The sequence below is a fragment of the Cricetulus griseus genome, chromosome 2, assembly GCF_003668045.3.
Source record: "Cricetulus griseus strain 17A/GY chromosome 2, alternate assembly CriGri-PICRH-1.0, whole genome shotgun sequence".
Lineage (NCBI taxonomy): Eukaryota > Metazoa > Chordata > Mammalia > Rodentia > Cricetidae > Cricetulus > Cricetulus griseus.
This window is the reverse complement of record NC_048595.1, coordinates 201,497,630-201,522,412: the sequence shown is the minus strand read 5'-3', so window position 1 is coordinate 201,522,412 and position 24,783 is coordinate 201,497,630. Positions and strand designations below refer to the sequence as shown.

Genomic DNA, 24,783 nt, shown 5'->3' with positions numbered 1-24,783 from the left:
AAGCCAGAGTCCCATCACTCTGGGGCAGAGTTGGAGACTGCTTAGTTCCTCAGTTGACTGTTCTGTCTTCTCCAAGAAAGATAGATGGAGAAGATCTGTGCACTTTAATTTTAGTGCTCCAGTCACCAGCATTTCTATGACAGCAATAGCCATCACTACCGACAATTGTAATGGCTGCTACCCATCACCACCACCACCACCATAACAACCATCACTACCACTACAACCACCACAACCACCACCACCATCACTACTACAACCAATGCCACTACCACCACAACTACAGGGAAAGGCTCATTCATTCTTCCATCACCAGCAATGAAAGAAATTAGTTTTTCTTTGAGGCCGATGCCCAGAGTGAGGTTCTGGCCTTAGATAAAGAAGAGCAGATTTATTTTTTGGTTATGTATAGATGATGAGTTCATTTTTAGATAGTCTTTTAATATCCATATGGTGCTAGGAGGGGAGCTGAATGGTAAATCTAAAGGAAGATATATATAATTATTATGTGTCAGTTGCAGAAACTAAAAGAGAACATTGTCTCTATCTCTCTTTTTTGCTATAATTATCTGCTCACCATCAAGAAGTACCCACTGAGAACATATCTTTTAGATCAAGCCAGGTGATGGTGGCACACACCTTTAATCCCAGCACTTGGGAGGCAGAGGCAGGTGGATCTCTGAGTTTGAGGCCAGCCTGGTCTACAGAGAGAGTTTCAGGACATCCAGAGCTACACAGAGAAACCTTGTCTTGAAAACAACTAAATTGAAAGCAAAACAAGACTAAATCATCACCCATTCATTCACCTCTCCCCATCTACTTATCCATCCTTTACACAGTCCTTCATCTACCCATGCATTCCTCGTGTACCCATCTCTCCAGCCATGTAACCACTTACCTACCCATGTACCTACCTGTTCACCCCTCACCCGTTCCCGTGCCTCCCAGCCCCCAAGCTACTTTTTTTCTTGAGACAAGATCTCACATAGCTCAGGAAGGCCTTCAGCTCACTGTAGCTGAAGATGACCTCGAGCTCCTGGTCCTCTTTCTTCACTTCCCAAGTGCTGGGGTTACAGGGATGTGCTACCATGCTGGTTGATACCATGGTTGATACCATGCTGGTAGTTCTGGGCATCAAGTCTACGGCTTCATGCACTCGCCTTAAGCACTCTATCAAATGAGCTACGTTTCCAGCCCTCCAAACACTCGTATACTAACCACTAATCCATTCTGACATCCATGTATTTGCTTCCCAACATCCCACCCACCCACCCACCCCGTGATGTGACATTATAGACTTTGTACTGAGGATTCAGTGGTGAGCAAGTTAGACATTATTGACCTTGGGAAGCTTACAGCCTCCTGGCTAGACAGACGGTAATGACTGCATAATAAAATATCACCCATCCATACACCCACTTATCCACTCATTTATTCACCAACTGACATCAAATAAGTTTGAATCAAGCACCCACTTTATCCATTAATGCAAAGGTGCTCCCTCACCACAGCTGCATTGCTGGAGAGATACGGGGGGTTTCTCGGACTCTCCACCTTAACTCCTTTTCCCCTCCCCTTTCTTTGCTCCGTTCAGACGCTTTACAACTCCATCAAGAATGAAAAGCTGGAATGGGCCATGTGAGTAGTGCTCAAGGGTGTGGCTATGTGAGACTGGTTACCAGGAGAGGGAGGGGCTGGGCATGCAGACCACTCTCCATGGTGCTGATTTATCCTAACTCAGGCCCCTGACAACCCCTACCCAGCTGGGCAACACCCTTGCCGGTTCTTTTTCTGACTTGATTACAGGTGTGGAAAGTTTACATTGCTGTAGAATAGATTCAACCATGAATTTAGTTCTAGGAGTGTCTGTGACTGGTTTGTTCTTACCAAGGATATTGTGGAGTTCCCAATTAATGACAGCATTTTCCCCTTTTGGGAAATAGAAGGGCAAGAGGCACAGGTCCCCAACAATACTAGCAGTATGAAGATGTTTGGGTGGAGACTGCTTTGGCAGTGGGGAGGGGTGAATGCCCGAACTCCTTCACCTCTGAAGGCTGGGTGTGCACAACCATCAGCAAAGAGGGGTGAAGATGTCTCTGGTTGGGGCAGTTGTGACAGGTTCTGTGGCTGAGCTCCCGAGGGAGGATTGTGCCTTTGTGTATGTGTGGAGACCAAAATCTCAGGGACTATAACCCTGCTGAGAAGAACGGGCACTGTTCTACTAGGGATCCCATGGTAGACCTGGACTTCAGGGCTTGTCTCATGGTCCTACTATTTCCAGGATGTTGGCATGGTTTATACAACAGCTTCATTCTGAAGGGGGGTAGTGCTCCTGGGGCTGGAGAGAAGGAAGACTCGGGGAAGGAGACCTGAAGACAAAAGTCTTCAACCCTATGTTAAAGGTGAAGATTAGCTTAGAGACCCTGAATCAAAGGTCAGGACTGAAGATGGGGGCGGTCAGACCCCGGAGATGTATTCTGCAATCTTTTGTCTCCAACCTTGATGCCAGAGGGATGTCTGGTGGGAAAGGCTGTGGCAAGGGGTGGGGACAAGTCCTCTCAGGAGGTGGCTCTCAGGTCTGGTACCTTCCTAGTGATGAGAATGAGCTGAGAAAATCCCTGTCTGAGCTGGTGGATGACAAGTTTGGGACAGGCACAAAGAAGGTGACTCGGATCTTGGATGGTGGCAATCCATTCCTGGATGTCCCGCAGGCTCTCAGCGCTACTACCTACAAGCATGGCGTGCTCACCCGGAAGACTCATGCTGACATGGACGGCAAGAGGAGTGGGTGTCAGGCTGGGGATGGGACCTGGGAGGGCTGCTGATGTAGGAGGGACCTAGTCTTGGTCATTCCTCTGGGGACACACATAAAAGTGGACATGCATGGGGTGACAAGGTAAGAGTTATTGAAGCAGAGGGTTGCAGCCATACTACCTGTGCGCCCCCCCCCCAGCACCCCGTGGAAGGCGTGGCTGGAAGAAATTCTACGCGGTGCTCAAAGGGACCATCCTGTACCTGCAGAAGGTGAGAGGGAGGCTGCTTCACAGCCCTTACCTAGAAACGGCTTGCTCAGTCTCATCTATTCCCTGCCTATGGTATCCAACTCAGGGTCTTCTGGCCAGGACTAGGGCCTAGAGAGGATATAGGGCCTTCTTCTATTAAAGGTCAGACCTGGACTCACTCAGGAGCTTTGAGGGTTTTGGGAAGTGGACTCTGTTGCCAAGTGGATTAGTGTCAGGCCTCTGGGACAGACTGGAATGTGAGGGGAGAGTACATGGAGTGACTCTCATTGGGGTCTGGGAAGGTAGAGGTCATACAGGGGACAGTGAGAGGGGGACAATGGGATGTGTGGGGCAGTAAGCCACAGCCTGGAGTGACACAGCATGCCTCACTCAGGATGAATACAGGCCCGACAAGGCTCTGTCTGAGGGCGACTTGAAGAATGCCATCCGTGTGCATCATGCTCTGGCCACCAGGGCTTCTGACTACAGTAAGAAGTCCAACGTGCTCAAGCTGAAGACAGCAGACTGGAGGGTCTTCCTCTTCCAGGCACCGTAAGTGGGAGCAAAACTGTGCTGCCTGCACCATTAGCCCTGCAACCTCCACTCTCCTGGTCTCAGGGTAGACACCCCAGTTGTCCATGCTGGTCAGCCACAGACTTGGTGTGTCTGCTGGACACAGATCAATAGCTGCTTCAAGTCTTCCAGGGCAGCCCGTCTCAGTGTGGTCCTCTCTGTGACCTGAAAGCTGGGTAGAGGCACTACCTCTTTGCCCCATCTTAGGCCCACAGAGTCAGACTGGGTCTAAGAAGCCCACGGGGCTGCAGGTGCACCCTGGAGTCCTGAAGGTCAGGTTGATAGACTGTGACTCAGTCCTTGACGGGGACTCAGAGGTTGTGAGGAAGGGCTGTCTCTACCTTTGACGCGTAAGGCCTTCTACTCCACTGCACCCCGTCCTCTGTGACTAGGAATGAGGTTTTCCACATGCCAGACAAGTTTCCCATGAAGGAGACTAGTGTGTGAGGACTGGGGACGGAGTGGCGAGGCTGGGCAGGTGGTCAGCTGACCCTGGAGTTCGTGGGGTGTAGGGACACCAGTCCAGACTGTAGCAGGCTTACTTCATGGGCGTCCAGATAGGAGTTCCCTACCCAGTTCTGACCAGGCTCATCCTCACACTCCCACCCTCCTCCCTCCTTCCTGTCCTTGCCTAGGTATTAGGCTTTTCTCTGCCAGACTTCATGCTGAGTCCTGGATGCCAGGTGTGGGGAGGGCCGGAGGTCCTATCATGAGAATCTGGAGTCCCTTTATGTCCTCCTTTGTCCCCAGGAGCAAGGAAGAAATGCTGTCCTGGATCCTGAGGATCAACCTAGTGGCTGCCATCTTTTCTGCTCCTGCCTTCCCAGCAGCCGTTAGCTCCATGAAGAAGTTTTGTCGGCCCCTCTTGCCTTCCTGTACGACTCGCCTCTGCCAGGTACAAGCTCCTGGGTTAGGCTGCTGCCTCAGCTTAGCTCTGCCTCTGGGTCATGTGGCCTTGGGCTGAGGGACAACAGGGGAGGAGATATATTCACTAACAGGTGGGAAGATAGCGACCCCCACACACAGCACACAGAAGCCTGACAGTGCTGTGATTGGCAAGCCTCCCTGCCAGTGGCAGTGCGGCTGTGTGGGTGTGATTGTGGGTCTGTGGCATGAATTGAGAGGCTCTATGTGTCAAAGGGACAGGTGAGACTTGGGTGGCTCTTCATCCAGTGCTCCATTGACCTGTTTAAATGTTGATTTATTTGTGTATGTGTGTATGCATGCACATCTACGCATGCGCAGCCGGGCGTTGGTGGCGCATGCCTTTAATCCCAGCACTCGGGAGGCAGAGGCAGGCGGATCTCTGTGAGTTCGAGACCAGCCTGGTCTACAACAGCTAGTTCCAGGACAGCCTCCAAAGCCACAGGGAAACCAAACCACAGAAAAAGAACACAGAATCCCCCCCCCAAAAAAACCATTTATGCATGCACAGTGTGCATTGTGTGTGTGTGTGTGCACACGTGTGTGTGTGTGTGTGTGTGTGTGTGTGTGTGTGTGTGTGTGACATCCTGCTTAACATGATCTTTACACCAATTTTCTTATAAATGGCATAGTTTAATTTTTAGTTTTCAAAATTTATGTATGGTGTATGAGTTCCTGTGTGAGTTTATCTGCACCACATGCATGCAGGTGCCCACAGAGCCCAGAACAGAAGAGGACATCAGATTCCCTGGAATTGGAGTATCAGGAAGTTGTGAGCCACCTGCTGTGGGTGCTGGGAACTGAACCTGGTTCCTCTGGAAGAGCAGTAAGTGCTCTTAACTGCTGAGCTATCTTTTCAGGCCCCATAATTCAGTCTTTATGGCTGAATAAAACTTCCTGTGTATATACACTACATTTCTGAATCCATTCATCTGTTGGCAGACAGCTAGACTGATTCTGTCACTTGGCTGTTGTGAACAGTGCTGCAAGACGCATGGGTGTGAACGCACGGGTGTGAATGCATGGGTGTGCAGTATTGCTGTGGTGTGCTGACTTGGGTTCCTTTGGGTGTATTCCCAGCAACGATATGGTTGGAGCATGGTAGTTTTTTAAATTTTATTTATTATTTTGTGTGTGTACCTTGTGTGGCATAGCATGTGTGGGTGTCAGAGGACAACTTGGTAGAGTCTGCTCTCTCTACCTTTACATGGCTTCTGGGATCTAATTCAGGTTATTTGTATTGTTCAGCAAGCAGTTTACCCACTGAACTATCTCCGTGGCCTCCTCTATTTTCAGTTTTTTGTTGAGCTTCCATCCATAGTAATTTCCTCAGTAAATATACTTACTAATTTACAGTTCCACCTACAGTTTGTGAGGGCTCCATTCCTCCAGTCTTCACAAGCGTTTGTGTTATGTGTTTTTGTTGTTGTTGTTGTTTTGAGACAGGTTTTTCTCTTTGTAACAGTCCTGGCTGTCCTGGAACTCTCTTTGTAGACCAGGCTGGCCTCGAACTCACTGAGATCCGCCTGCCTCTGCCTCCCAAGTGCTGGGGTTAAAGGCGTGCGCCACCACCACCCAGCTTTTCTTATAAAACATATTTTCATACTTCATTTATTTTATTTTATGTGTATGGGTGTTTTTCCAGACTATATGTCTGTGCACTATGCATGTGCCTGGTGCCTTCAGAGGTCAGGTGAGGGCATAAGATCTCCAGGAACTGAGATTGCAGATGTTTGTGAGCCATTTGTGGGTGCTGGGAATTGAATCCAGGTCCTCTGGGAGAGAAGCCAATTCTCTTTACCATGAAGCCATCTCTCTAGTTCCTATTTTTCACTTTTTAGAAGTCCAAGTTGACATCTGTCTTAGTCAGGGTTATTGCTGTGATGAAACACCATGACCAAAGCAACTTGGGGAGGAAAGGGTTTATTTCACTCACAGTTCCATACAACAGTTCATCATCAAAAGCAGTGAGAGCAGGAATTCAAGCAGGGCAGGAACCTGGAGGCAGGAGCTGATGCAGAGGCCATGGAGAAGTGCTGCTTACTGGCTTCCTTCCCCTGGCTTGCTCAGCTTGCTTTCTTATAGAACCCAGCACCACCATCCCAGGGCACTACCCAGGATGGACTTGGCCCTCCCCTATCAATCACTAATGAAGAAAATGCCCTACAGTGGGAGTTTTCCTCCTTTTAGACAACTCTAGCTTGCGTCAAACTGATGTTAAACTAGGCAGGACAATATTCTTTTTTTTTTTTTTTTAATCTTTAAGTACTTTGGTTATATTGCTGTGAAAACCCCGTCTCACTAATACCACATATTCTCAGGGTATTTTGGACAGGGCAGGATAAAGGATAGACCAGAACTTGAGAACAGAAGGCCAGCAAGGTTCAAACTTTCTTCCTCAGCCATTGGCCCCTTTCCTATCAGGGCCTTTGTCTCTCCACAGAGCTTCAGGGCATTCCATGTCTGCGTGGAGCTCCTGTGTGTGTGCACAGTGAGCACAGACACACCACACACACACACACACTCTGAATGAGCACACATATGCACACAAGCACCCCTGGATGTGTATCCACGCATCCGTGTATACAGATTGCCTAAAGGGGCCTCCTCACTGTGGTGTGTGCACCGGCCAGCTAGTGACAATGTCTCAGTCTACCTTTAGACGTGCTCTGGATCTGCAACTGTTATGTACATCTGAGAATGGCTGTGAGGGGCTGCATGTGCTGTGTAGAGGTCGGGAACTGGGGCCAGGCTGACCCAGCATGCTTGGGTGTACATGTGGAATTCTATGCAAGGGGCCGTGGTGGTGCTGTCTGTTTCACAGTGTGTGTGCGTACCTGCAGATGCAAAGCTCTCTTATCTCCTGAGCCTGGGGGCACTGAGGGGGGCTGACGTTCCTGTGAGGAGGGAGGAAAGGAAGCTGGAAGGAGCATTCACATCTAGAGCCCACCTCTGCACCCATGTATGAATTTGAGGGCTCTGGTCGGCACCAGTTTTCCTTTGGTGAAGCCACTTCCAGTGTGATGGGGTTAGCCCACCCCTGTGATATTCCAGACCTTATAAACGTGGGCTTGTCTTTGTAGGAGGAGCAGCTGCGGTCTCACGAGAATAAGCTGAGGCAGGTGACTGCAGAGCTGGCTGAGCACAGGTGTCACCCAGTGGAGAGAGGCCTCAAGTCCAAGGAGGCGGAGGAATACCGGCTAAAGGAACACTATCTCACATTTGAGGTAGGTCTGGGAAGCGAATGGCAGAGGTCAAAGCTGGGGCCAGAGGAGGAGGCTGGTTCCCACCCTCCACTTCCTGCCATCAACATGCCAGGGACTCTGGTTTGAGACTCCCCTACTCTGGGGCTCTCTTAGGCAGGTGTAAGCCACAGTGTGCTGTGGTCAGTCTCGCACAGTCTGGCTGTCAAAACTTGATCAGTTTTGCCTATGCCTGGGTCTCTCCGGGAGCCTCTAACATCTACTCTACAGTGTGAAAACAGAGATGACAGCAGCTGTTGTGGGCTTGCTTTGGGGTGAGGTCTGGCTGTCTTCCCTTCCTTGCTTGGGCTGAGTTACATTGGCTTTCATGTCAATGCTGTGGAAGGGTTTCTGTAACTATACCTATTTGATAGAAAGGTAAGCTGATGCACAGAGAAGCCAGAGTGCTGGCCTGAGGTGACACTCTCAGGAAGAGCAGAATCCTCACCAGGTTACTGGCTGCAACTCTGGCATCTGAGTCCTCTCTTACTGGCTTGATATGGGTGGGGAGGACATGAAGCCTGGAAGGCAGAACTGGGGGGAAAGGCTCCCCTGATATTGGAGAAGGCCTGAAGCTCAGAGTCAAGGTGCTCAGACACTGCTAGGTTGACAGCAATTGCATTCCTTCTAAGTGATTACCCTTTTCCTCACGCCCTTACCAACACTGGGCATTTGGAAACACTTCAATCTTCAATGGACCTCACAAGTTTCACAGTCATTGTCTTATTACTATTTTAATTTAGATCTTACATTTTTAATTAAAATATTTCCTTTTATTTATGTGTGCCCGTGTGTGCTCTGCACACTTGTTTGCTGATGCCTGTGAAGGCCAGGAGAGGGATCAGATCCCTTGGTGCTAAAGTTACAGGGGTTGTGAGCTGCCTAACATGGATGCTGAGAACTGAACTCAGGTCACCTGCATGGGCAGCCAGCACCCTTGACTGAGCCATCCCTCCAACCCCCAAATTTTAAAATTTTAATTGTGGCAACACATAATTGTGCCATCTTGATCACTTTTAAGTGTGTAGCTCAGTAGCGATTATTCTCATTGTTGTGCCAATTTTCAGACTTTTCTATCTCCCAAAATGGAAATTTTGTGCTCATTAAATATAATTTCCTTATCCTTCAAATCACAGAAGTTTTAAATATCAATGCAGCCCCATTTGTCCATTCTTGCCTTGATTGCCCATGTCTTTCATGTTATATCTAAGAAATCATTGACATCATTTGTATTTCCAAGTTGTAAGTGAGAAGCTGGGCATGATGGGGCTGACAATAATCCCAGTACTCAGGAAGTTGAGGCAAGAGGGTCACTGTAAGTTCAAGGTCAGTCTGGTTTGCAGAGTGAGTTCCAGACCAGCCAGCGATACACAGTGAGATGATGTCTCAAAACAATGATGAGTGAGACCTAGGTGTATGTAGTCTGCCTATTTTTTATTGGGTAGTTTGTTTCCTTTATATTGATTGCAAGAACTCCTTGCACACCTCTGAGGGCAGTGTTTTGCTACTAGTTTTCCAAGGTGGATCTCCTATCTCCATTTTGTCATATCTCTTTTGACTTTGTTTTTGGCTTTTGTCTGCCCCTTTCCCAGAAAAGCCGTTATGAGACCTACATCCACCTCCTGACCGTGAAAATCAAAGTGGGCTCAGATGACCTGGAGCGGATTGAGGCCCGGCTGGCTACTCTAGAAGGGGATGACCCAGCTCTCCGGAAAACACACTCAAGCCCTGCCCTCAGCCTGGGCCACGGGCCTGTGACTGGCAGCAAAGCCACAAAGGATGCCTCTGCATCTGATACTTAGCTGGTGTGGCTGTGTTGGCCCTGGAGTCAGGCAAATGTCCCCAGAAGGGTCAGTGAGCACAATTCCAGCCAGAGGCTGCTTGAACCAAGCTCCATGCAGTTAGCAGGCAACCAGAGGGGTATGGAGAGCCATGTGGCCAAGGAGATGCCATTTGTGGCATTGATCTTCTTGAATCCTGGGCTATCTCTGGCCTAGACCCTCTTTTAGTCCTGGCTGACCTCAAGTCATGGGGCCTTGCTTTGCAGGACAGACATGCTCTAGGGCTGCCAACTGGAGAAGTCCATCACTGTTGCTTCCCCAAGCCCCCTTCTCATCAAGCTTCTCCCTCATCTTGTATTTGAGAGGATGGGTCTGAACTCTGGGTTTCAGCTTGGACACTTACACTTTCTCCTCTTTCCTCTCAGCTGACCAGAAGCAGGTCTATAAACCACCACCAACGCCTTTCTTTTCCCCAGCAACCTTTGCAACTGGCCCAGTTCTCCTGCCTCACATTGCAATAATCTGAGGCCTACACTCCACTCAGTGCCAAGCTGATTCTACTCACGCCTGTGTCCAACTCTCCTTTTATCCAATGAGGCCTTCCTGCCTCTTTTTTATATGGACACACACACACACACACACACACACACACACACACACACACACACACACACTTGAAAACTCATTTAAGAAGGTCTGAGAACTACTGCCAATTAGAGGATAAAACAAGATGAAGGAAAAGCTCATCTCAGCTTGGCCTGCTAGCAAGGAAGCCTGCTCTGGGGCCCTCTGCTACCCTGGCATCCTGGATGGAAAGATGACGGCTCTCTGTGTTTTTGCCTTTTCCTTTTCCGGCTGACTTGTGACTCATAGTCACTTCTCTAGTTGATGCTTTTGGACTAAGCAGGATATGTATGTCACTTCTTCAGTCCCAAGGGTGTCCTGTGGGGTGAATGGCTCAGAAGCACACCTCTATTTGTTTTGATCTTCTGTGAATGCTGCCAAGGTCTTTGAGCTCCAGTGTGGCCTCTGCACAGACCTACTGGCAGGATGAAGGACACACTACCTTGCTGAGTGCCATCTGCCAGCAAGCCCAGGCTGGATGATAGAGGAAGCTGTTAATTCATGGTCTTGGGGAAAAGGTGGGGTGGCAAGTTTTTGATTACTGATAATCCTTTCATGTTTTTTAGTGAATCAGGAAGGCCTAGCTGAGAATAGAGACTCGTGTCCATCACAGGTTGACATCCTTTGAACCCTGAATCACTTAGACCAACAAGTGAGTTGGTGGGATGGCCCTCTTAGACACAGCTACTATGAGCCAGTCTTTCTTATTGTTTGGCCAACAGTTTGACCTCTTTGGTGACATAAACCTTGCGACTAAGCGCCTAATGTGTAAAGTCCACTCCCATTGGATGTGGGACGCTGTATGTGGAGAGGCCTAGGGGGTTTAAATCCAAATTGTTTGAATTGGATTAGCTGAAGTGTGTATTATAGCCAAACCATCTGGCCCCTTTGTTTTGCTCAGGGGAAGTAAATGCTCATTTGAATGAGATCAGAGAGGCGATTTAGGGGCAGTAAAGAGACCTCAGTTCTTTGTCCAGCTGCCTGAAGGTCCTGTGATTTTCGGGCCAGTGCCCCACTCTCTGTGTCAGAGGTGCGAGCTCATTAGCCGAAGACACGCGCAATTCCCCAAACACTAGTCGTGCCTCCCATGAGTAAAGACATTTTTTAGTTTGCTTCCTTAATTGTATAATTCTTTATTTGTAAATTATATACATGTACTACTGTACTAAAATATTATGTACATTATAAAACATACACAAAAAATAGAAATTTAAAAAAAAGATGAGATGAAAATAAATCTAAATCAAAGTTCTAATATTTTTTCCTGCATTCTAATAGACCATCATGTTCCTCTCCCCTAACAGTTGTCCCTAACATGCCCATAAGGCCTAGTTAAATCCAGGGCCCAACAAAATGCAGTAAGTGGTTTGCTCCATCTAGAGGTCCTGGGAAGTTGCCCAGGGCTCAGGAATTCCTGGTGGCTAACTCTTGACAAACAGCCTTCAACCTCTTCAGCTAGGGACGGTGGTGAAAGAGGTCAGCTCCCTGTCTTCATGGGTCTCAGTTAAGGGGGACTCTGGGTTATCATTGCCATAGAGGACTCTGAGAGGGGCTGGGGAAAGACACTAAACGAGTTACTACAAAGTAAAGAATTTGGGGAGCAGGGAAGACAATTTTGACCTAGGAAGCTGCCTGAATGTCCTGAGTGTTCCAGGGGACAGGGTGGTGGAAGGGAAGTTGCTTAAAGTGATTGCAATGCTCCCTGAAAGGCCACACACTCAATTTCCCCCGAGGCTGAAACCTGAGAGTCAGGGTGGGTAAGAGGGTCTCTCTGGTCAAGTATGCTCCTGAGTCTCAATCATACCTGTCCACTGACTAGGTGGCTGGTGCAATGAGGAGACAGCTGAGGAACTAGGTTAATTCTGGCCTTGGACTCTTGGCTGGTATCTTAGACCCCAGGGCAATGATGAAGGAACAAAACGGGGTCAGATACAAGCTCACTAAGTGGTTACTCAAAGACAACCGGGGCCATACACAGATAGGAGAATTCATTTGAGTCATAAAGGTGGTTTCTGAATGAAAACCTAGAAGGCAACAACTTAAAGCCCTCACAGAGGCTAACCTGGATCGTTATAAGATCTGATCAGTGGGCTCACCAAGAGGCCGTAGTAGTTAATTTGGGGTCCCATAGAGATCAGAGGTCACATGTAAGGATAACTGCCTCAAGGCAACAGCAAACTGAGATAGAGGAATCTCATGAGGTCATTTGCTGGGGCTTAGAAGAGGTCCATGATCTACAGGCCTGTGTACCATTCAGTCCAGGCATTTTTCTTTCATTTTTTTCCTTTGTAATAAGTGCCCTCTCAGCATCCCCGATGAATATAATGACTGTGTAAGTTTAGACTTAATCATCGAGTTTTTGCCACTTTGATTCAAGGTTGCAAGGCTCAGGATTCTGTCACCAGCACCATCAAGGTAGCCATCTTCTGGCATCTGTCAGCAGCAGTGATGGGTTCACCTCCACAGCGACTTGCTGTGGCATACAATTTCTTCCTCATTTCTCACCAAGCAAACTGTGGTCTGGAGAAGGCACAGGTCTAGTGAGGGCCAGAGCTGGCACACAAATTCAGTTCCTGTTGTTGCTCTATGCCTTTCTGTCCCACTTGTCTGTTAGTGCCTGTCTAGCTCCACACTGGGACATTCAAGAATGTATATAAGCACACACAAACGTGGGCATTCATCCCAGCTCTTTAGAGAGAAGACTTCAGTTCCAGAAGGCTGGAATCTTCCTTCCTGGTATTCTAGGTTGCTGAGGAGAAAGACTCTTCACCTTGGACTCCCATCTGCCTCCTCCATGCCTGAGATCAGACCTTCATCAGATTTGCAGGTTTAGACAGACCCTGGCTCTGAGGGGGTATAAAATTGGGGAAAGAGCGGTACCCTGTGGGTTTAGAAGCTGCAGCTGTTGTGGTCTTTCTGGCAACGAGGGTACCCATCATGCTGTCTTACATGTCCAGACTCTGCCTGTGACGTGCCTGAAGCCCCAAGGGTCATCTTTGCCTCCACTGCCCCCGTGCCAACCCCACAACTCTTCCCTCTTCACCCACCTGGGTGGAAAACAGTTGCCTCAGTTCAGCTTCCCAGCTCCAGGGCAGGGACTGGGCCAGAGTTCTGAGGCTGAGTTTAAAGCAGAACAATTTGCGTCAGTCCTTTGGCTGGGTTCCCCAGCACCCAGGGGGGACACCTTATAAATGATTTGGAAGGAAGACTTGGAGCAGGTCTTTGGAGCTGGGGCCAGCGGAACTGGAGAGAGGGTCACTTCTGCTCAGGAACTGCCCTGGCCCTTTCCAATCTTTATTCCAGTACCCACATGCCTTATCCCGGGTCCTCAATTCTATCTTCCCTCCTCACCTGGGGCCAGGTACACACAGTCAAACAGGAGTTATTTCTGATTTTATTTATAATATAAAAATGTTCAAGTGTCAACAGTCAGGTGTTTGGACATGTCAGGGTTCCCATTTGTTCCTGTTTGGGATTTTGTTTGTTTGTTTTTTAGACAATTGCCTTTTTGACAAATTAGCATTGGATCCAGTTGTGAGGGCCGGGGAGGGCAGGACTGGATGGAAGTCATAGGTGGGTTGGGGGCTGGGCTGTGAGAAGGATATGGTGTTACTTTATTGCTAAAAGGGGAATCGAATACACTGTCGGAGTGGCTCTTCTGGGTCCCAGCGTGACCATGCATTCAATCTAAAGAATCTGAAATGCAAAGGACATGCAGGCGTAAAATAGAAAAGACGACCTGTAAACGAAGGTGCTGCAGAGGACAGAGGGTATCCTGGAGGCCGCAGGGGAGGAGGAGCCATGAAGGTTGGGCCCCTGGTAGAGCTGCCCCCTCCCTAGGCCGGGGGCTGGTGGGAAGACCTCTTTCTTTGTCCTCTTTCCCTTAGCAGCTGTGAGGAGGACCCCTCCCCATTCTAGTTGCTCCAGTGGGGGACCGTGTCTCCCCCTGGAAGTAACCGACCTCAGTTCTAGCTCTAATCCTAGGATCCCTACCCTCTGCCCAGGACTCCAGATCTGGACTGGGGAAGATCAAATTCTGCCTTGTCTTCTTTTTCTTTCTCACCGTCTACTACCCTCAGGGCCATTAGAACCTCAGTCTCTTTTTTTCCCTGCCTTCTCTCAACCCCACCGATTTGGGATCCTACAAGCGCCCATCCCCACCCTGCACCCCAGACGACTCTCCAGGAGCCCCAGATTAGCGTACAGCAAAAGGCACCACAATATAGGTTTCTATTAAAGAGTCAAAAAATTGGCCCATCTCTCTTTTTTTTTTGTTGTTTCTTTTTTTTTTCCGAAGCTGTAAATCAGGATGTTACATATAAATAGTTTCCCTATAAAAACGTCTTTGCCGTTAGCTAGTATTATAAGACAATTTTTGCTAAAATGAAAATAAAACATTTTGTTATACTTTTTTCCTTTTTATAGAAAATAAAAATATTTTTATTTCTTTGTTCGCTCCTATTCCCTCTTCAGTCGGTGGTCTCCGCTCTCCTTGGAGACGTGGGGCGGGCGAGGCGGCGGCGGGGGGGCCTAGAGGGGCCCCGAGTCCTGCTTGGCTCTCGTGGGCGGCCCACGGCTGTGTCTGCTGCTGGCGCGCGTGCTGTGGCTGTCCAGGGAGTAGTAAGTCCTGCTATCGGCCGCCGGGCACAGCGGCGGCGAGTCCGAGCGCAGCGCGTCGTGCGCCGCTCGCAGGCCGAGGAAAGGCGTGCTCTCGGCCGCCAGCGCCCCGTCCGCGTCGTCCGCGTCGTCGTCCGAGGCCGACGCCGAGCCGCAGCCCGAGCCGCTGCTCAGCGACAGCGAGTCCCGCGCCGCGCGTGCGCGCTGCGCCGCCAATCCGTTGAGGCGCGAGCGCCGCCAGCGCCGCGGCCCCGCTGACGTCCTGCGGGACGCGCGCGCGTGCGCGGCCGCGGCGGCGGCGGGGGCGCGCACTCCTGCGTGGTCTCGTACTCGTCGTCCTCCGGGATGCGGAAGGGGCTGGCGGGCAGGCTGCCCAGGCTGCCGCCCAGCGCGCAGGCGCCGCGCCGCGGTCCCGGCCCCGCCGCGGGGTAATAGTAGCTGTCGTAGCTGCGCTGCATGTCCACGCCGGACCCCGGCCCAGGGCCCGGCGGCGCCGGGTGCCGCAGGAGCGGCTGCTGCTCCGCCAGGCGGTAGCTGATGGGTGCGGCGGGCGGCAGCGACACGGCATGCGCAGAGTTGGGCGACGTGATCTCGAAAGTCGGCACCTGCGTGGCCAGCGAGTAGTGGAAGTCCACGGGCGAGAGGCGCGCGGGCGTGGTCAGGGCCGACACGTACCTGAGGGGCGGGAGAGACAGAGCGTGGGTTGGGGAACCCGGGTGCAGGGCCGGAGATTCCAGCCAGAAAGGACCCTGCCCGTAAGAGCGATGGCTGTGGCTCTCTGAGCACGTTCGGTGCCCATGATCCCTCCCAGCCTCTTTTCATCTGTTAAGCATAGATAACTACAGTGTTTACTCCAGTGTGATGCTGGACGATTTCAGAAATGTACTAGGGAAGTACCCTAGCCCAGTGCCTGTCCTTGGGTAAACATCCCCATGCTGTGGGGATGCTTAGTCTCCAGGGCACGCTCAGCTTGGGGTATTTTTACGTGTGGTTTCATCTATTCCGTAGAATCTGTGGGTGAGGGCCACGCTACACAAAGGAAAGAGAGACCCAGATATTTAAGAGCCAAGGACAAATGACCAAAAGTGGCCTGATCCTTTTTTTTTTTTTTTCTGAGTCAACTAACTCACTCTCCTCCCTGTTTCACCGAGACACCACTAGGTGTCTCTTCATGGAACCAATGACTCCCAGGTCCATGCAGGCCTGTTTTTGCTAATACCTCCCAGTGTGAATCCTGGGTACCTATGCCTGGGATTTGAACCCAGGTTAGGCGGAAACTAGTAAACTGCCATTCAGAGACTCCTGCATTTGAGCTCACTGACCTTGCACGAACGGTTTATCCCACGGCTTGGCTCGAATGAGGGAAATGACTGAAACCCAAAGCTGCCACATGGAGGTGACACTGGTTAGGGTCCTCAAACCAGGACAGACAATACCAAGATAACATGGGTCTCTACCCCCCTGACTTTCTTGAAGAGTTTGCTTTTGCTAATATATCCCCAGATGTCCCTTTTTGCTCTTCACAATCGCCTTGTGGGCCTTCAGCTTCCACCATTGTCCACCCCAGGACAGGGGTCACTCACTGCCATGCCTTTCTTCCAGACTGCACTCTAGATACCTCGTGCTCTCTGGAACTGGCTTAGCATACTTGTTACTTTCTTACTGGATCAGTTGATTTGGCCTCTTCCCTTTCCCACATGCAGATCTAACTAACTGCTAAGTCCTACCTATTCCTTCTCTCCTGAGGCACACTCTCCAGGCTGGGCCAGATGTTCTTTCTGGTCATGCCACCACCTTGGGGTGTCTTTCAACTCTAGGACGTTCCCAGAGTAAACAAAACAAAACAATCCCCCTTTCAACCAAAACCAAACCAACCAACCAAACCTCAGCTCTTCTAAAGACACCACCTCCCAAGCTCCACCTCCCAAGCAAGCAGAAGCCAAGGGCCCTTGGTCTATCTCTGTGTCCCCAGCCTGCCTGTTGAGCTCCATGGCTCCTCACAGTCCACCCGGTTTCTCTTAAGCATGTTCCTAAGTGTTTCTCCGAATGCAGCTGCAGCGATACACCAAGTCTGCGAAGCTTTCTTTCCCCATGGATGGGCTTCCCACCACCTAGTGTTGGGGTGACCATTGATGATAACAGAGACAGGGGTGAACTCTGTAATTATCTTGGGTCCTTTACCAGCTCCATGTGTAGTAGATACTGTTTCCCCCTTATCTACAACGAAGGAGCAAAGTTTGAGGCACCTGCCCCAGATCACGAAGATAGCAGTGGAGCTGGGCTTGGAGAGGAAAATCTGGATGCTTCTTGGAGCCTGTAGTTGGAGCTGGTGTCTCTGCTTTGGTGTGGTATCTGTGCTTAGCACTTGGAAAAACTGCTGAGGGTGTCAGGGGTTTGTCCCTTGCTTGGAATAAGAGCAGGTAGGCCATCTCTGGTATGCTTGATCAGCTCAGGCCTAGCTGAGTCAGAAAGAGGTAGAATTTGCTCCTCCCCATTCTGGAGCCTCTTCTGCCTTGGTGTGCCCCCCCTCTGCTTTCCTCTCACAGACCTAGCTGGATTAACAGCCACTGGGAAACTGGTCAGGGTGGGGCCTAGCTCCGAGGACTCCTGGTGTGGAGTAGTCAGGAAGAAGGGGATTTCGTGTGTGTGTGTGTGTGTGTGTGTGTGTGTGTGTGTGTGTGTGTGTGTGTTTGTGCGCGCTCTGCGGCGCGAACTCACACGTGTGCATGCACACATGTGATGAGAGAGAGAGAGAGAGAGAGAGAGAGAGAGAGAGAGAGAGAGAGAGAGAAAGAGTATAAACGTGTATATGGAGGTCAGAGGACAACTTGTTTGAATTGGCACTCTCCTTCCAATTTGTGGATTCTAGGAATTAAACTTAGACCAGCAGGGTTGGTAGGCAAGCTTATTTGCCACTCAGCAATCTTGCCAGCTCCAGGGAAAAAGCAATTTCCTGTTTCTTTCTTTATGGATTTCTCAGGATCCCAGCAATGCCTTGGGCACTGGGGACCTTGATGGAGATGCTGAAAGGCACTGAGGCCATTCTTGGCTTATGTCCTTGCTCTCCAGTCAGTGCCCTTGAAAATGATCTCTTTTCCTAGCCTGTAGTCTTCTTGGTCTTAGTGTCTTTCTGCTTCTGTTGAGATGTGGGAGTCTTTAGGTAACACTAGGAATCAGACAACCTTGGATCCTGTGTGTATGGAACAGCCCTGTTTGTCCCCAATGCTTCAGTATGATTATTAATGTTCCCTAATGGGACAAACTATGTGGTCACTCCAGCCAGGATCTATTGAGCTAGATGTAATTCTAATCCCAGGAGACCACTTAACCTTTCTGGGACCTTGTTTGCCCAACAGAAAAATTGGGATGAGGCTCTTGGTAATGCCTCTGAGGTACCCTAAGGGTCAGCTTTGGGTTGGCAGCGACAGCTTTCTAGCCAATGTAGGGTTCAGTCAAGGGGGAGTAGAAACTGACCTCTCACTGTGTGGAGAGTCACGCAGGGAGTCTATGGAGTCATGGTAGGGTGGCATGGCAGCCCTGCGCCGCTCCTCCTGGCTGTAGGCTGCTGCCCTCCGTGCCCGAGCCTCCACACATGCTGGGCTGTTGCACTTGCTGGTGCCCACTGAGGACAGCATGATGCCTGACTGGGAATCCGAGGTCAGGCTCTCTGAACGTTCCAGGCTCCACGTGTGGCTCTCATGTCTGGGAAAACCAGATAGGAGTGAATTGATAGGTCAGGAAGGACAGGCGTTCCAAAGCAGGTGTGTGATCCCATGGCCACCTTGCTCTTAGTTCATCTTGTCTGTGGCTCCCTTAGATCACTGTCCTGTCCACTGTGGGTAGATGTGGAGTTTCACAGATGTTCAGCCCTGATAATGGAGAAGGAAGTCTGGGATCCTGTGGTTGGTGAGTTGCCATGTGTAGAGGCTTTTTCCTCCTGCCACCAACGTCCCCCAGCTGGGACACATCCACCCCTCAGGATCCCAGCCTCAGTGGCCAGTATGCAAGGGCTCTGACTATTGCATGGAGCTCTCCATGGAAGAAGGGACCAGCCTTATTATTTTTCTAGCTGTAGGAGCTATTGTGCTTGTGCAGACAGGTTGCCCCAGTACTGGAGAGTCAGGTGGACTGTGATCCATATGCAAACACAAGAGAAGATATCAGCTAGCTGTGGATGATTGAAGAACAGGAATTAGCAGGGTTCCGAGGGCCCTGACACTGCTCACCTGTGACTGGAGGTGGGGGTGGCTGTGGAGCAGTGGTGAGAAGGTGAACAGGAGTGGCTCCCAGAGAATGTAGTCTCAGTTTCCCTCCGGATCACGTGGTCTGTGGCTGGCACATTTTTGGAGATATACTGAGACAGACAGAAATTGGGAGGAGTTAGTGAGAGAAACTCGATAAGTTCTCTTTCCTGGTAGGGAGGGCAGGTGATGAGCACCGAGCTCTAGGTTAAAGAGTGACCCACTGGGTGAGATGTGACTTTTGTTGGGTCAGTGATAGCCCCGACAATCAATTTCCTCCTCAGTTCTTCCTTATGGAAGTGAGCAGAGTGAAGCCAGGTCCCAGGGAGGTGGTGCCTGGCAATAGGACGAAATACTCTAGGCTCAAGCAGCATCCACCCTGGCCCATCCTTGCAGCCAGAGAAGGTGGCTATCCAGCAAGAGCTGGGGGGGGGGGCAGGTCTGGGAACAGGACTCACATCTGCCATCTGGATCTCCTCAGGGTCCAGCCGAGGGTGGCTGGGCCCATTGGCCAGGCTCCGGTTCTGGTGGGCCGGACACATGTTCTGCCGGAGATGGTTATGCATCTGCCTTCGCTGTTTTCTGCACAGGGGAAGGATAGGTGAGCATAGCATGGCTTCCCTTCCAGGGAGGCTGGGCAATGCACACAACTCTACTGCTTTGTACTGTGCGACCTCGGGCAATTTCACAAAGATACTTCATTGTCTCCATCTGTAGTGTAGAATCCCTTACCATCCCAAAGACCACTGCTCATAAAAAGTCCATAAATGACTCTCACACCAAGATACCCGCTCCTCCCTCATTTGTTTAGTAATTGTTTATTGGGATTTCCTGTGTTCCAGACTCTGCTTTGGAACAGATGAGGTAAACATGGTCTGTGCTTCATGCAGCCTGGAGCCAGTATGGGAGGCAGACAATAAATAAACAAGTAAATGAATAGTCATTTCCAGTGAAGCTTTACAAAGAAAATAAAACAGAATGCTATGATCCAGGAGCCAGGCCCATGGGACTCCTGTATACTGACACATAATAAATGCTCAGTAAATTATTTTAACATACACAATTGTAATTATGTCACTCCTATGGTTCAAACCCTTCCCTGGCCTTCAAGATCCCCTTTTCTCCCCAGGCTTGACTCTTGCTGCCTCTCTCCACCCAACTGATTCCTGGGACAGCTAGCTTCTGATCCTGCAGAGTTTTGCCCTGCACTTTAGCCTCTTCACCTGCTCATGTCTTCTCTCCTTGGGCCCTAGCCTGGAAGCCACTTCCTAGGGAAAGCCCTTCTGCTCTCCAGCTGAGGATAGGGGCTTCAAAAATGTGTCTTGGTGGCCAGCTGTAGTGGAGGCAGGGAGATCTCTGTGGATCCCAGGCAGTCAGGGCTATATAGTGAGATCCTACCTCAAACAGCAACAAAAAGTCCCAAACCAGACATGCTCTGGGACCACTTGCTTGGAGCCTGGTCACGTGCCTGGGGCTGGGTCTAGTGTCAGCGCCACTGATGAAGGCTTATTGCAGTGATGAAGAAATGCAGCAGGTCAGAACTAGTGCTTCTTTCCTTGGTTCATAGACTCTACTTTTTGGGCCCAGTCTCAACCCCGTCCTTCCTTCCCAGCCTTTTGGCCTGGTCTCATACAAGATGAGGTCAACAGGATCTTCGATCCCATCTTTAGGGCAGCAGGAGTCCAACTAAGAGACCCATCCTCTGATGGTAACTGCCTAGGCTTACTTTCTGGATCTAAGCAAAGGTTGCACCACCTCACTCTACAGCCTTCGTTGGCTCCATGCCATTTGAAGCCTGACATCAAGGTTTTATGAAGGCACCTGAATCCCAGATAGCTTTAGTTTCTGCCCACTTTTTTTCTGACCCTGGCTTCTTGCTCTGAGTGGTCTGGACTGCCTTCTCTGACTTATCTTTCATTTTGTCCTCTTCTACATGACCTCCCAGCTTCCCCAGCTGCTGCCCCAGCCTTCCCTGAGATAGCCCAATCTCTCCTCCTCTGTGCTCTCTTGCGGTACTTCCAGTGTGGGGGTGCACCGTGCTGTTGAGACACCTGTTCGTCCCAGGAATGCAGCCTTCCCTGCACATCCTCTTTCTTCCCAGCATCCCCAGGGCCTCTCCTCCACCAGTCCTCCAATCCCCCCATCTAAGCTATAACTGTAATCATATCACTCCGATGGCTCAGACCCTCCCCTGGCCTCTAGCGACCCATTTTTCTTCTCAGGCTTGACTCTTGCTGCAGGAGCCTGCAAAGGGCAACTGGGAGCTCCAGTGAGGCCACTGTAATGTCCTTTGAGGTGCACACTAAGCTCATCACGAGGACTTGGAGAAGGTCCTCAATTTTCTCAAGGTCCTATGGGAAATAGCAGAGTTGGGTTTGAACCAAGACTTTCCCTGTGCCTGTCCCTTGGTGCTACAGCTGCAGAAGGTTGTGAGACTACTGGGGACAGGAAGCTGTAGACTCTCAGGCTAGGCAGATTGGAGGCCACCCCCTGGCTTGGCCTGCTCTCCGCTTGAGCATGGAACACTCACTTGGTCTTGCAGTAGGCGACCACACAGACGATGCCCACGACCAGCAGAGCCACACAGATGCCAGTAATTGTCAGGACTCTCTTCTGGTACAGCTCCTCAGCCTCTGCAGGGGCAGAGCAGGAACAGAGCCCATGGAGATGCTTGTACGAGACCTTCATATTCCCCAAGCTGTGGGATCCCTCAGTACAGGATTTGTACCCTCCTTCCATCCCTTCCCCTTGCCTGCTCTTAGACTGCCTTTGCCTCCCCTCAGATTCTCCCTACTCCTGGTCACCCCCTCCCCAAACCCATACCTGCCCAATGCACATGAGCGGAAAATGCAGAGGATGGAGGGGATGGAGTAGGGGTGAAGTTCCAAGGCCACATTAGAGGGGAGGCAACACCTTGACCAACACCTCTGCCCTGCTCCATGGTGTCCCAGCAGAGGGTTGTTCAATGAACAGAGACCTAAGGCAAGGGCTCAGGCACCCTGATTCCCTAAGAAGAGTTGGTGATAGGATATCAGGCCCAGATTTGGGGGTGGTGGTGCTACGGCCAGGAGCAGGAACATAGCAGACTGGGCCTAGAGAGGTGTGGAAAGAAAGGCTTTCTCCATCTCACAGCCTGGTCGGGGTAGTGCCTTGGGTCACTGGACCTTGTCGTCTGCTAGTGAGAAGCCTACCAGTGGCATCACAGCTCTGCCTGGCATGTACGGATATCCTTGTGCACAAGGAACAGGCCCCACCTTTAACGAGCTGGGAGAGGCTGGGCCCAACTGTTCTGTCTACCCTCCGTGCCTGGTATGGCCATCCCTGCCCCTCTAAAACAGAGAAAGCCAGGAGGAAGACAAAGATAAGGCGACAAGCACTGGCTACAGCCGAGGCCATATCGCAGAGAGCCCACCCCACCTGCCGGCTGGCACTGCCATGTTTCCCTGTTCCCAGTGGTTATAAGTAGAGGCAGGCCCTCCATGATTGGCAGAGCTCTGAGAAATGTCCCTGATCCCGCAGATTTATGCCACCTCCTGTGTACACCAGTAACCTCAGAGCTACAAACCCTCTGGACATTCACATATCCAAGCTATGGCTCCTGGAGTCACAGACATGCCTTTCACGCATGGACCTGCACACACAGCTGACCACATGCTCCAGGAATGGGCATACATGAATGCCCAAGCACACTGAGTTACATTCAGGCAGAGTTTAACCAATCCCTGTCCCACTGGGCTTTACTCTGTCTACCAGTTCTCCCCAGCATATGTCTCCACCACTTCTTGGAGACCATTCTGGTGATGGTTACAAACAGCTTCCATATTATCAAGTCCTGTGGCATTTGACCCCCCTTCCTCCAAGGCCTGGTGCCCTAGAACTTTGATGGTGAACTGCTCCTCTGTGGACTGACCTTTCTACAATGGCTTCGTCCTTCTCTTAACCTAGGCCTCCTGGGCCCAGGCCTCTTCCTTTCCTCCACTCTTTCTTGGCATCATCTAGACAGACGTCCGGTCCTCCAGGTATGCATTCTCTATTTCCATCTCCTGCCCTGATTTCTCTCTGCTTCTCAGCTCAATACCCATGAACTATGGCCAGCCAAACAACTCGCCAGCCGAAACACCAGCTCCCTAGCTTTCTTCACAGCTGCTTGCCCATATCAATAGTGAGGCTTCTCTTCTTGTCACCCCCCCTTCCCATCTCCTTGGTCCACCCAAAAGTCACCTCAGCTTGGCTTTCCAATTGAGTCAGGGATCTGACCAGAGTGAGCATTTTCACTGCTGCCTCGGTAGTCCATGAGGGGTCCCCCTCAACGAGAGATGGCCACCTTCTGACAGGCCTTTCTGCTTCCACTTCTAACCCTGACTCATCCCCGTGCTTCGTAGATACCAGTAATAATGCAGCACATTCTAGCCTGCTGCCTCTCACTGCATGTATAAAAGCAAGGGCTTCCTGGATCTTCAAGGCCCCTGACTACCAGTTCCACATTCCATTTGGATCTTATCTGTGGCCTGCTGTGCTTGGAGTCTGCTGCAGCACCTCTGTCAACTGAATGCGGCAAGCCTCTATGTACTATATCCCTGCCTTCAGTGTGTTTCTCCAGTCATTTGGAGGGATGGCCACCAGATGCACCACGTGGGACAAACTTTTTCTTGATCATTAGTCACAGTAGTTCTCTACTGCAGCCCAGCTAACCCCTGAGTCGAGGTCACTCCTTCCTTCCCTCCCTCCCTCCCTCTCTCCCTCATTCCTTCCCTCCCTCCCTCCCTCTCTCCCTCCTTCCCTCCCTCCCTCCTCCTTCCCTCCTTCCTTCCTTTCTTCCTTGTCTGTATCACTGTCAAAAGCATTTCCTGTTTGTTGCTGTCTCCTCTGAATGCAGTTCCAGGAGGGTGGAGATGCTATATGTGGTAAGTTCTGGTGCTGAGTGGATGTTTATTGGGTAGGCAAATGAGTACATCTCCTCCTCAGACAGACACACACCCACACTCACCTCCACACGCTGGCAGTTTCAACACCAAATGCTCTGGGTTTAACACAAAGACACTCCACAGCCTTTCTTTATCCCTAAGTCCTGCCCAGAGACGCTTGGTAGCCAGACATTACCATTCCAGATGCCAACAAAATCCATCCACATATACGGGCAGATTCATTCCTGTGCACCTCGCTGCAATCTCAGCCTCCACCCTCCTCTCCACTCAGGATAGCTGGAGACCCACACAGACACTCACATTCGGACTTTGAGCTTTGCCTTCTACTGAGAGCAACTGGCAGGTACTATGTGGTTGGGGAGCTAAGACCTCCTCAGGGCTGCCATGAAAAGCCTCCCCTGTATGTATGTTGTCTCTGACGTTCCCTGTCATCACTGCCATGGCATTCCCACCACCCTTGAGCCCTCTGTTTCTGGTGCTATGACACAGTGGGACACTTGAGGCTAGGTTGGAGTTTCCCTGCACCATGCCAGAGAGTTTAAAATGACGATCCTCAAAGTCTCTTCCAAATAGGTAGTGTCTTCTCAAGGCCAAAGGGCAGTGTTTGTGGCTTTGTGGGGGATGTAGGGAATCACATGTAAGTTTTTGGGGAGGGTAGAGGTGGGGGTTAGTACAGATTAGACCCTGGGTGGTCTTGCCCACAGATACACACACACACTACATGTCACTGTAGGGACAGATCACAGAGGGGGCGAATGCCTCAAGCAGATGGCAGAGCCTGGCAGACAAGACACAATGCAGGGACAAAAGCAAATGGGAAGTTGTCAGTTTTCTAGCCTAGTGCAGAGAGTATG

General features: G+C 50.6%; 2 protein-coding genes across 2 annotated transcripts in view; one reads left to right on the top strand and one right to left on the bottom strand.

Moving 5' to 3' along the window:
• Positions 1 to 11,498, top strand: part of Psd2 (pleckstrin and Sec7 domain containing 2) — a 36,717-nt gene extending 25,219 nt beyond the window's left edge. Inside the window, exons 8-14 of the mRNA XM_035440194.1 lie at positions 1,595 to 1,638; positions 2,594 to 2,784; positions 2,954 to 3,024; positions 3,397 to 3,554; positions 4,326 to 4,470; positions 7,583 to 7,726; positions 9,334 to 11,498. Of these exons, the coding sequence (XP_035296085.1) occupies positions 1,595 to 1,638; positions 2,594 to 2,784; positions 2,954 to 3,024; positions 3,397 to 3,554; positions 4,326 to 4,470; positions 7,583 to 7,726; positions 9,334 to 9,543 (963 nt within the window). The 3' untranslated portion in view covers positions 9,544 to 11,498. The remainder of the gene's footprint in view (positions 1 to 1,594; positions 1,639 to 2,593; positions 2,785 to 2,953; positions 3,025 to 3,396; positions 3,555 to 4,325; positions 4,471 to 7,582; positions 7,727 to 9,333) is intronic.
• A 2,019-nt stretch (positions 11,499 to 13,517) lies between these two features.
• The window catches only part of Nrg2 (neuregulin 2), a 179,888-nt gene continuing 168,622 nt past the window's right edge, over positions 13,518 to 24,783 (bottom strand). Inside the window, 6 exon segments of the mRNA XM_027400776.2 lie at positions 13,518 to 15,038; positions 15,041 to 15,438; positions 18,238 to 18,465; positions 18,990 to 19,117; positions 19,463 to 19,586; positions 21,535 to 21,637. Coding sequence (XP_027256577.1) covers positions 14,677 to 15,038; positions 15,041 to 15,438; positions 18,238 to 18,465; positions 18,990 to 19,117; positions 19,463 to 19,586; positions 21,535 to 21,637 — 1,343 coding nt within the window. The 3' untranslated portion in view covers positions 13,518 to 14,676.